Below are 12,394 nucleotides of genomic sequence, written 5' to 3' on the forward strand. Positions count from 1 at the left end.
GGCAAGGTGCAGGTGCATAAGTCATGCCCAGATGTTCTGAGACATGGGCTTGCGAGGTAGGTCTGTTTAAAGTCATGAAGGCTCCCAGAAGGAGGTCTCTGTCAGTTACAGCTGGGTGTCTGACACGAGGAGCCACTTACATCATAGGTGCTGTTGTGCGTGAGGCCCTACAAGGTCTGCTAAGTTCTTTTTTGAACTCAGAGCCCTGCACTGTTGAGAAGATTTTATGACAAGAGCCTAGGTTTTCAAGGTCTTTATTATGGAGCTATTATTTTGTAAGAGCAGAGTTCAAAATATGTATAATAGCTTTTGTCCAGAAGCACAGCATAGGTAAGTAAGATACCCAAAAGCAAAGCCCACCATGAGTGTCCCCTAGGTGACACAGGCTTGATAATGAAGAGACGAACAGAAGGGAAACCCTGCTCAGAAGCACGCCTCCAGTCCCTGTGCCCACACTCCATCAGCTCTCCCCAACACACCCATCACCACCCCACCAGAGTGAGCGTGCATGTGTGTACATGTGTGTCTGTGTACACATGAGTACATGTGCTCGTGCTGTGTGTGTCCATGTGTGTATGCTCATGCTGTGTGTGTGTGTGTGTGTGCTCGTGCTGTGTGTGTCCATGTGTGTATGCTCATGCTGTGTGTGTGTGTGTGTGCTCGTGCTGTGTGTGTCCATGTGTGTGTGCTCGTGCTGTGTGTGTCCATGTGTGTATGCTCGTGCTGTGTGTGTGTGTGTGTGCAGGCTCTGTCCAGTCTGTACAGCATACCTGTGAAGAGTAGAGCAGACTAACTAAACTCTGAGAGGTTGCAGGACTTTGCAGCTGACAGGAGCCCCAGCCATGTGTGACGAGCTAGGGAGCCCCACCCTCACTTTGCTTTTAGCCATTTGGAGCCTGTTGCCCATGGTGACTCTGAGAGGCTTTTTCCTCCATTGTTGTCCCTGAGGAACAGGAACCACTACAGCATCCTCCTTGATTTCTGGAAAGGAAATCCACAGGGAGGTTGTGTGGGTCTTGCAGGTCCCAGGGGTGTTCAGAGCAACGTCTCCTAGAGAGGCTTCCTCATACCAGGAAGCTTTTGAGCAGGAACCAACAGAATTAAGTCAACACTCTTGGCAGAGAGTGGCCAGAGGGAGAACAGGCCAGGCGCTGGCAGAGCCACTTAAGCACCTTTCATCTCGCCTTCCCAGCAGGCTCTTGGCATGAGGAGTGAGCACCTGTTGTGGCACATCAGTGCCTTATCTCGGTGACAAATAGCCAGCTATATGTCAGGGGGGAAACATGAATAACCTGACCCCAGTGCTGGTCACTTTCAGGAAGGAAGGGTGGGCTCTTGAACCGCCGCTGACACCGGCCTTATGCAGACTGAAGTGCAAGACTTTGAGGCTAACAGCTCATGTGCTCGGCAAGTGCGCATTCCTACAACAGGCACACAAAGGCTTGTAGAATATATCTGTGGTACTGCGTCTGTGTGTGCGAGGACATTTTTGTTTCTGTCTTAGAAATGTCAAAGACTGCCTCAGCTCCTAGGAGTTCAGTTAAACCAGGGAGCTGTGGGAATGCTTGTCTGGTGACAAATTGCAGGGACATTGAGCTGCATTAAGCCCCAGCCTGTGTGGCAGGGTGTTGTCACTGTGGTCACTGATCAACCAGGGTCCCAGTTCCATCCATGGAGATCTAGTGTCTCATGGAAGAGGAAAGGTGACAATTACTGCCTGCCTGGCCTAAGCCACACAGACAGCCCCCTTGGCTCTGAGGAGACTCTGGTCTCAAGAACAGTGACTTGCTGCCCACTGCCGTGTGCAGAATGCTCCTCGGCATGACATCACAGGGATCCTCGCATGGCCGTCCGGAGGTTGCCTGCCTGCCCCGCGACCTCACACCCCATATGTTAGGAAGCTAAACTCTTTTTGATTGTCATGAAACCGATTGCCTCTGCCAGTTTGGATATAGTGTTTTATTGATGAATGTTTATACAAATGACTTCCATATTTACCATTTCAGTTAAACACTGAGCAACCTTCTAAGGCTACAGTTTATTTATGAAGAAACTAAGACTTAGGGTCAGGAACATGTCAGTGGCCACAGGAGAAGATAAGTGATCTGCAGCCATACTGTTCCCTGAGCACGGAGTTCTGCAGGGCTTTGTCCCCCACGACTCCCTCCTGGACCCTTCATGATACACTCTCATCTCTCAACACCAGCAGTCCTGCGTAGTGTTGAAACTTCCTGTCCTTGACAGCCCTTTTCCCAGTCACAAAGGAAAAGGAAGCAGGGCCTCCACGTGACTTGACTACAGACTAGGTCCTGGTGTTTCTGTGGAAGGATTGTCAAGTATGGACCTGTGGGCTGGATCCATTTCAAGTGAGTAATGGCTGAAGCTTTGGGACCATCATCTTACTTCCTGGCTGCTGGAAGGAAACAGTGCCTAGTTCGTCTCACTATGCCATTGACTTGTGACGACATGTGGAATAGGTGGGACTTCTGTGAGCTCTCCTCCGTGGCAGTAACACAAAGCCAGAGATTGGCTCACCCAGGGAAGGAGGCGGCTGTGTAGACATAAAACTCACATGCCAATGTGGGTCCCCTCAGCTCAGTGTGAACAGAGGCCAGCGGGCACCCTTGGCTGAATTGTGATTATAGGCCATTGGGTACCTTATGCTCAGTGTGAGCACAGAGAGGCCAGTAGGGACCCTCAGCATAGTGTGAGAACACAGAAAGGCCAGCAGGCACCCTCAGCTCAGTGTGAACAGAGAGGCCAGCGGGCACCCTTGGCTGAATGTGAACACAGGCCATTGGGTACTTTCTGCTCTGTGTGAACACAGGCCAGTAGGTGCCCTCAGCTCAGGGTGAACAGAGGCCAGCGGGCACCCTTGGCTGAATTGTGATTACAGGCCATTGGGTACCTTATGCTCAGTGTGAACACAGAGAGGCCAGTAGGGACCTCAGCTCAGTGTGAACAGAGGCCAGCGGGCACCCTTGGCTGAATTGTGATTATAGGCCATTGGGTACCTTATGCTCAGTGTGAACACAGAGAGGCCAGCAGGCACCCTCAGCTCAGTGTGAACAGAGGCCAGCGGGCACCCTTGGCTGAATGTGAACACAGGCCATTGGGTACCTTCTGCTCTGTGTGAACACAGGCCAGTAGGTGCCCTCAGCTCAGGGTGAACAGAGGCCAGCGGGCACTCTTGGCTGAGTGTGAACACAGGGAGGCCAGCAGGTCCCCTCAGCTCAGTGTGAGAACACAGAAAGGTCATCAGGCACCCTTGGCTGAGTGTGAACGCAGAGAGGCCAGTAGGCACTTTCTCAATATGGGAACAAAGAGAGGCCAGCTATTCTGCTCAGGATGAGGACAGACAGCCCAACAGACCCCGGCCCAAAGTTTCCATGAGCATGAAGAAGAGGGCTTGTTACCTGTCTCTTGAGGTTCAACATGCCTCAAGACATCGTCATGGGAGAAAAATGCTGTCTTCTTTGGTTTTCCCCAGCCCCACTACAGGTGAAGTATCCGCTTTGCTCCTCTCCTTTGTCGTTGATAACAGAACTTTCCAGGCTGAGATACTTTGCACTGCTGATACGACAGTGGAAGCAGAACTTGATACCTGAGTGTGGATAACAGTGGGACATTGTGCTGGCCATGTGTCTCCACAAATATACAGATTTGCACAGATCAGCTGTTGACCTGCCACTATCACTGTACCAGTACCGTGTGTGTGTGTGTGTGTGTATGTATGTATGTATGTATGTATGTGTGTGTGTGTGTGTACATGGAGGAAGGTACACTTGTGTGGGGGCACTTGTGCACATACATGCATGTGAATGCCATAGGTCAAAGTTGAGTGTCCTCCTTAATGACTCCACAGTTTTTTTATTTTGTTTTTCCGTGGTGGTGGTGGTTTTTGTTGCTTGGTTTTGCTTGGTTAATTTTAGTTTTTTAGTTTTTTGAGTCAGAGTCTTTCCCTGAACCTAGAGCTTACTAACTGATTCAATTGGCCAGGGAGCCCCGTGGGCCCCCTCTTGCCACTTTCTGGGGTTGTGGTGTACACTTTTGTGCCCTGTTTTTGGTCAGTCCTGGGAATCTGATCTCTGGTCCCCGTGCATGCATGGCAGGTGTTTTACTGACTGGGCCATCTCTTCAGCCCTTGTTCTGTCTGTTCCAGAGGTCACACATTCGTGGACATTTACACTATTTCATTGCCTTTCTGCCTTGTACAGTCATCAGTAATAACTGACAAACATTTTGTGAACCGTGGATTACAAAGCTAACGGTTCTTGGCCACAGCAGGGTCTTCACGGTGGTAGGACTGCACAGCAGCCCTCATTCTCTGGTATGTGGTAGAAGTTCAGGATGCTAGGGCAGTAACATTCAGGCAGCACAGGTCCAGATGTGCACATGGTGCTCTGTGTGGACGTGCACTGTGTGTGCCACAGTCACCTGTTGTGTCCCACAGTAGTGCAGCTAAGTGGTCTTATTTACCTGCTTGAGGATCAGCCCTTGAACGGAGCTAGTTCAGCCACACAGTGGCTCTGCCTTCAAGACTTTCATTTAACAGATTCAGCAAAACCACCAATGATGACCTTAAAACCACCTGTACGTAGTGCGGGCTGCAGCTCGGGAGTTGCTTCCCACAGTGGCTTGCATGTCACCCCAGCCCTGCCTTGTTATCTAGGCACACCAGAGGCCTGCGGTCTGTCCTACGTTATCACCCTTGCTTTACTCCCAAATAAATCTTTCATTGACTGATGGGAGAGTGTAATTACCAGTGTGTTTGTAAAGATTCTACCAGAACATCCTAATGTAAAATATTTATTTATTTACTCATTATAATACAGGGAATTGAATTCAAGGCCTTGAACATGCTCAGCAAGTGTTCTGCCACTAAGCCATGTCTCCAGGCCCAACTCACCCCCATTTTTAAAAACTTTATGAAAATAGAAACACAGTAAAGCTCTTTCCCATCGTACAAGGAGTGTTTGGTTACCACATTGGACTGTGTCCACCTGCTGCACTGGCCCCTCTGTAGCCTCTGAGATTGTCCTGAAGGAAATCCTGATGCCAGGGCATTGTGACCTGTAAATATTTCAACAGAGGAAACATTGGATATTAAGAACTTTCCATCATTATAACTTTATTGCTAAGTAACAATATTTTCAGGGTTTTTTTTTTAAGGGTTTTTGTTTTAAGACAAGGTTTCTCAAAGATCCTGGCTGTCCTGAAACTTACTATGTAGACCATGCTGGCCTTGAACTCAAAGATCCCCACCTGCCTCTGCCTCCTCAGTGCTGAGAGAGAGAGAGAGAGAGAGAGAGAGAGAGAGAGAGAGAGAGAGAGAGAGAGAGTGTCTGTGTGTGTGTGTGTGTGTGTGTGTGTGTGTGTGTGTGTGAGAGAGAGAGAGAGAGAGAGAGAGAGAGAGAGAGAGAGAGAGAGAGAGAGAGAGAGGTGCATGTGTAGATACAGGTACCCGTGCAGGCCAAAAGAAGGTGTCAGATCCTTTAGAGCTGCAGTTACAGGCAGTTGTGAGCCTCTGGATGTGGGCACTGGGAATAGTTTGACTAACTGATGAGCAAGTAATGACTTTTGGCCTGGGCACAGGGAGAAAGCTGGCTTCATAGAGTGCAGCCTTGGAATAATTCCATTTGGTGATGGAATTACAGGGAAAAAAGTATAAAAAACAATAGACCAGCCAGTGTTCATCCCAGAACTGTGAGACTGAGGCTGCCATCACAGGTGTCTTCCCTTGGGACGCTAACAGGCGTGGAGTTTGCTTGGTTGGCTCGGCTAAGGGGAAAGGCATGTTTCACCAACAGCTGAAGCGGGAGGTTATGCGTTTGATGCCTGTCAAGTTCTAGAACTTAAGCCTCCATCATATTTGAGCACCTGCTGCCACCAGGGCTCTGAGCTTTGCTTCGTCCTTCCCAGCATGTATGTCACACAGACAAGAACACTAAAACTCAAGAGTCACGAGGAAAGCTGCACAACTGCCACGAGAGAAAGACCCTCTGAGCAGAGGGAAACTATCCGTGTTCATGGCAGGAAGACGGTGATGTTAAAAGCTGATCCTGTTGACAGCCCTGATCAGCGTCCCCATCAGTGACATTATGAAAAGGCAAATGACGTTGCCTAGCACCACAGCATAAAGGACATGTAGAGGGTAGCCACTGTTCTCACAACAGTAGTCAGTTTGGAGACTCTGTAGTGTGGGAACCACCCTCTTTGCTCACCCTGTAAATACAGCAAAGGGCCCTCACGACACCTGTAGTGTGAACACCAGGCCCTGCCGTCAGGGAAGCAGCCTCTGGGCAGCTCGGTCTCTGTCCCCTCTGCTGCATCTCACGGTGTACTGGACAGCAAAGCCGAGGCAAGAGGACATAGCAACTCAGGACTAGAGATGTGCCAAGGCTCCCCTGGGCCCTGGGTGATGACAGGCTCTGTACCTGCAGTCACTGCGGAGTGTTTTGCTCTCCGCCTTGACTTGCTGGGCCAGGCCGTGAGGACATAGTGACTTTGGAGGGTACACTCTGTCTTAGCAGCTTGCCTTAGAGCATTGTAAAAAATTGACAAAATGTCAATAATCTAAATTCTGGTGAGTTTGTTTCTAAGGCTAAACCCGTTCTACTCTGCACTCCTTCCCTGCTGATATGCAGTGCACCACCACGTAAAGTGGCCGTCTTTGCTTTTGTTTTCTGCAGTACACGTTTTGGAACTTCATACCCAAGAACTTATTTGAACAATTCAGAAGAATAGCCAACTTTTATTTTCTCATCATCTTCCTGGTGCAGGTAAGGACAGGCCCGGCTTTCTGTCTCAGCAAATGTCATTTGGTTCTCAAGTAAGTGACATGCAGTCACTAAAATCAGCAAGGGCTTCAGCAACCCTCATCTGCCAGTCATTCTGTGTTTTGAGTCTTAGCTCAGCCGAACACCCTGCACATCCTTGTGCTTAAGTGAAGCTTCCTGTGGCCACTTCCCAGCCCCAAGAGGAGTCAGGGCAAGGTCTCCAGCCACACCCAGCACCTCCACCTCCTCGTTCTTGATAACTCAGAAAAATGCAAAGCAGTTGAACGTCCAGAGACACAGAGAGACAGGAACACAGCAAGGGTGTGGGCGGAGGAGAGCCTGCAGAATAGCAGTGTAACATTTTCTGAATTATTCAAAGGATGGCCACAAACCACTTTCAGACCTCTCCAGCACGAGCTGGCAGAGCTAACCCAAGTGTGACACCTTCAGAATGGACTGAATGGAACAACATATCCAGTGTCATATGTGCTGTCCTCGCCACCCAGTGACATGCTTTTTTTAAGCACACCCCTTAATTAAGGAGCCTCCCTCGGCATCATAGTCACTAACACAGGGTGGAGACCCTCTTGTCCAGGTTGCTAGCCAATGAGGAAACCAGCAAAGTGCTTTGAAGTAGATAGAAGCTGATGTTGGGAAAGGCGGGGCCAGGCCAGCCTACTGTCTGAGGTAGATAGAAGCTGGTGTTGGGAAAGGTGGGGCCAGGCCAGCCTGCTGTCTGAGGTTGCTAAGCCATGCTCATGGCTCTGTGTTCACCACAGTTGATCATCGACACACCCACAAGTCCAGTGACGAGCGGGCTCCCACTTTTCTTCGTCATCACTGTCACAGCCATCAAGCAGGTAAGACTCTCACAGGCTCGAATACTCTGGGTGGTTTCTTGTGGTCTGAGCTTGGCGTAAGATGTTTGCAAGGGGGGCTGCAGATGTGCAGTGGCATCTTTTAACGTCACGAGTCTGTGCCGTCAGTTTGGCTTACTATGAGGGCGTCAGTCTGACTCCATCATGCACCTGCAATACAGTTGCCGTGTCTCCTTACTGTGCAGCCCCTTTCATAGTCTGTGCTTGGGAAGCAGGTGACTAGGCACCCTCTTAGCAGCTGAGGAGTGCAGAGTATGCCCTGTCTCCTTCAGAACCTCGTGTGCACGTGGTTGCAGATCTGACTCACAGACGACTCGTCTAGTGCCATTTGCTTTTATTCAATGCTTTGCCAATATCAATATGGATTTATAAATATTTGTTTTAAATTTGGCCTATAATCCAATAATGTTTCAGTGTTTAAATTGTTCTTGCTTTAGCCTTGACTAGTTCATTCGGTTGGATTCTGTATCCCTTTAACATGCCTTCCCATGGTGTTATTTATTTGTTTGTTTATTTTGTGTGGGGTAGAGGGATTTCCTTCGTACTTTCTGAGCTAATACTAGCTACAAGACAGCACAGTGAAGACTGAGACATAATCTAAGTGCCTCAACATTTACCCTATTGTTTCCTCAAAAGTTTTCTAATTTTAATTGGTAATTTAGGTAACATTTTATGTTAAATTTTAAATGTGATACAATATAAGCTAAATTGCAGGTGTGTTTATTCTGCATATCAATATTCAATGACAGTTGATGAAAAAAACCTTTTCATCTCTGTTTTGAGGGTTTATGTCCATATGAATTTTGTCAACTGATGCATCTCCACCACTAGGCTGTCAATACCCTGGCCTCACACTGTAAGCCTTCATCGCTAGGCTGTCAATACACTGGCCTCACACTGTAAGCCTCCATCGCTAGGCTGTCAATACACTGGCCTCACACTATAAGCCTTCATCGCTAGGCTGTCAATACACTGGCCTCACACTGTAAGCCTCCATCGCTAGGCTGTCAATACCCTGGCCTCACACTGTAAGCCTTCATCGCTAGGCTGTCAATACACTGGCCTCACACTGTAAGCCTCCATCACTAGGTTGTCAATACACTGGCCTCACACTGTAAGCCTGTGGTAAAAATTTGAAGTTAAATGTGTAAATGGAAAAAGTCTGCTGTCTTGGGCCTTTGCCTTTTATATTTTCACATACATTTTAGGATTAAATGTTTAGTTCTAAAATATTTGTATAATTTTTAATTAAATTAATTTTAAAATTAAAAAAGAAAAGCTCAGGCAGGAAGGCAGGTACCTATGTTGCCACAAGGGGTCGCCTCCATTCAAGGTGGGCAGTCTCGTTTGTCTCAGCTGATTCACAGGGAAGTAAAGACTAACCTTTAATACAGCTCCTCATGTCGTGGTGACCGTCAACTATAAAATCATTTTCATTGCTAATTCATACCCGTGCTATTGCTGCTTATATGGATTGTAATGTAAATATCTGTTTTCTGATGGTCTCAGGCAACCGCTGTGGAAAGGTTGTTTAATTCCCCAGAGGGGTCACACCCATAAGTTGAGTGAGAGCCACCGCTGTAGTGAGCTGGCTTTGCTTCAGGTTGAAACAAGTTATTATCAGTGGGTCACTGGTTTGGTGCCTTTGAATAGGAGAAGAAAGCAGGCGTGTGCGTGCTGAGCCGGCCAGAGCAGCTGGGCTCCAGCCAGAGCATCAACTGCCTCCCTCTGGAGGGCTTCTGCTGACCCTTGTGAGATAAAGGCGCCCAGCGACAGTACCTGTGACCGCTGTCTAAGGGACATACTGTCTTTTCCAGGTAGCAATAGTGTTCTCAAGATTGGCCCACATTGTAGCCTGTCAGAGCTTCGATCCTGTCATAAATGAGTAATGCTCTGAGAGGGCAGGTGTGCTCAGACCCCATTAGCTTATCCCACAGTCTGTCTGTGCATGTTTGGCCTCTGCTTATTTTAACACCGGTGAAGCACACTGCTCAGAACATTTGTGTGGGCACTAATTTGCTCTTTGTTCCTTGTTCTTTATATATTTATTTATTTTGATTTTTCCTTCCCTCTTCTCCCTATGTATTTATTTTTAATTAACAAAAAATGTATATATTGTATCGATGGGCGGATGTAGATTAATGGATGTAACCCTTAATTATTGAGATATGACTATAGGTAAAATTACTATAAGCTTCTAGGGAACTGGCCAGATGGCTCCCTGTACAACCAGTTTCTGCCTGTGGTCTGCAAGCTCTGCTAGTGATGTGCTCTCAGCCCATCATAGCTATCATGTGCACCTGTGGTCTGCAAGCTCTGCTACTGATGTGCTCTCAGCTCATCATAGCTATCTCAGTGTGCACCTGGTGGTGTCTGGATTCACATTTCCCTGATGGCCAGTGAAGTTGGCGATCTTTTCATGAACTGACAAGCTATTCATAAATCTTTAGAGGAGTTCCTTGGGCTGCTTCATACGTTCTAACTGGTTCTGCAGCAGCAGAGCATCGGACGGTGTGAGTTTGCATGTCAGGATTTAGAAGCCACTTTTTTACTTGAGACAGCTGGATAATTTGAAGAATGGCAGCTTCTACATAAATTCTTTCCCAAGAAAGAGCAGCGCAGCCACCCAGCAGCAGGCACTTCAGGTGGCTGGCTTTAGAACTCACTCTAGAGTTGTACAGGTGTGGGAGTCTCCACTGTGTGTGTGTGTGTGTGTGTGTGTGTGTGTGTGTCTGTGTGTGTCTGTGTGTGTGTGTTATGTTTAGGAGACCTTTTGATTCTTGCTGTAAGATAGTAAGAATTTGTTGAGATTTGTTATTACTTAATTTTGAAATTTTAAGGACTATGAAGCTGAGGAGTGTGTGAGTTACTCAGCGTTAGGGCAGGCATAGTGATCCACACCTTATGTCTGTCCTAGCACTCGGAGTGGGAGGATATGTGCGTTCAAGGCCTGCTTAGTCTAAATACTGAGTTCCAGACCAGCCTCAAACACATAATGAGCTTGTCTTACCTTTCTTTTTCTGTGTTAAAACACCATGACCAAAGGCAGCTTGAGGAAGAAAGGGTCTGTGGAGGCCGTGGATGGGTGCTGCTTACAGGCTTGCTCCTCCCGGCTTCCTCAGTCTGCTTTCTTATACAACTCAGGACCACTCACAGTGAGATGGGCCTCCTCTATCAATAATTAATCAAGAAAATGCCCCACAGACTTGCCTATGGGCCACTCTTACAGAAGCGCTTTCTCGATGATTCTAGCTTGTGTTAAGCTGGCAAAAAAACCAACCAGGAAGATACCTTATGTAAAATAATAACTTGAAAAAAGAAAAGCGAGATAGTTACTGTTGGTTGATCTTTCATGTCTCACTTGGTAGTCATCTGGAAATGCAGGTTTGTAACCAATGTGCCTCTATTTTCAGACCCATTACGTCAGCTTCTGAAGGTCTGCAGAGCAAACCTTCAAAAAAGAGGAGGGCATGGCTGGCAAGCACTGTCTGTACCTGGGGCCTGCCGAGCCACTGAAAGACTTCATGTCATTGCAGAATCCTGAAGCCTGGCTCATCTTTTGCCTGAGACATTTCTCATGAAGGAATTTTTCCCAAGAATAGATCTTGGGTTTGTATGGAAGTTTAGTTGCAAAGATTTCATCAGTTATAACTACAGAAAGATAAAGCAGCGTAAGAGATGGGAGAGCACCCCAGGCTAGACCATGCATAGCCACAAACACCTCCTCTCTCTGTCTCTCTGATTTCAGGGTTATGAAGACTGGCTTCGACACAAGGCAGACAATGCCATGAACCAGTGTCCTGTGCACTTCATTCAACATGGCAAGCTGGTCCGGAAGCAGAGCCGGAAGCTGAGAGTAAGTGGAGCCACAGCTGCCTGGCTTACCAATGTTTTTCACAATCATTGTTAAAGTAACTTTTCAAAGCAGGCTTGACCATTAATGCTTCTGTTGCTGGGTAGCTGCACTGCCCGGTCTCATTTGGTTGAAAGTTGGAATGGTTTAAGTCCTTGGAGCAGCTTGCCTTTTTGCCTGCACTGACCACTTGAAAGCACCTGTGTAGGCGACAGAGTGGGGCTTTGAAAGCTTGTCTCTGGGTCACATCCCAGCCCTGACCATCATCACCTGACTGTAAATTCGGACTCATTCTCTTCCTGTCTCTCTTCTCCCTGGTACCTCTCCATGCCACGCCTCATCCCAGCCCACCTCCCTCCCTCGTAGGCAGCTCTATTATCTTTCCTGACTGCTCTCCTGATAACAGCCTGTCAGTCAGCGAGGACGGCCAGCCCTGGAATAGGACAAATCTCACTTAACCCAGCCTGACACCAGCTGCTTGAGGGCAGGGGGTGTCTCCAGATGTGGCCACGGTACCCAGCCACACACACACCACGTCCAAGAATCACAGACATATGTGTGTGTTTGCTGGCCCCAATCATGTATTAATCTCTTGATACACGCCTGTGTAAGCGTGGGTTTTAAGCATTTTTGAAATGTCGTCTCATGTGTCACTGCTTCCAAGAGAGCCTTCCCTCCTGGGAGGTGAGCGTGGGATGTTCTCTTAGAGCCAGGACTCAGAAGGCTCGGGCTCAGCGCAAATGGGGCTAACCCAGGAGAAGGCTGCCCGGCACCACATCCACATTAACGTACGCAGGTCCTGGCCTAAGTGCAGTTTATGTAACAATGGGCTTTCCTCTGCAGTCTCCCGTGCCTGAAGGTAGACCATCACTTCTTTTTAAAAG

General features: G+C 48.0%; 1 protein-coding gene across 1 annotated transcript in view; it reads left to right on the plus strand.

The window, feature by feature from the left end:
• The window catches only part of Atp11a (ATPase phospholipid transporting 11A), a 106,333-nt gene that overhangs the window by 49,199 nt on the left and 44,740 nt on the right, over positions 1 to 12,394 (plus strand). Inside the window, exons 3-5 of the mRNA XM_051169908.1 lie at positions 6,693 to 6,782; positions 7,559 to 7,639; positions 11,406 to 11,513. Of these exons, the coding sequence (XP_051025865.1) occupies positions 6,693 to 6,782; positions 7,559 to 7,639; positions 11,406 to 11,513 (279 nt within the window). The remainder of the gene's footprint in view (positions 1 to 6,692; positions 6,783 to 7,558; positions 7,640 to 11,405; positions 11,514 to 12,394) is intronic.

The sequence above is a fragment of the Acomys russatus genome, chromosome 27 (assembly GCF_903995435.1).
Source record: "Acomys russatus chromosome 27, mAcoRus1.1, whole genome shotgun sequence".
In the NCBI taxonomy this organism is placed as follows: domain Eukaryota; kingdom Metazoa; phylum Chordata; class Mammalia; order Rodentia; family Muridae; genus Acomys; species Acomys russatus.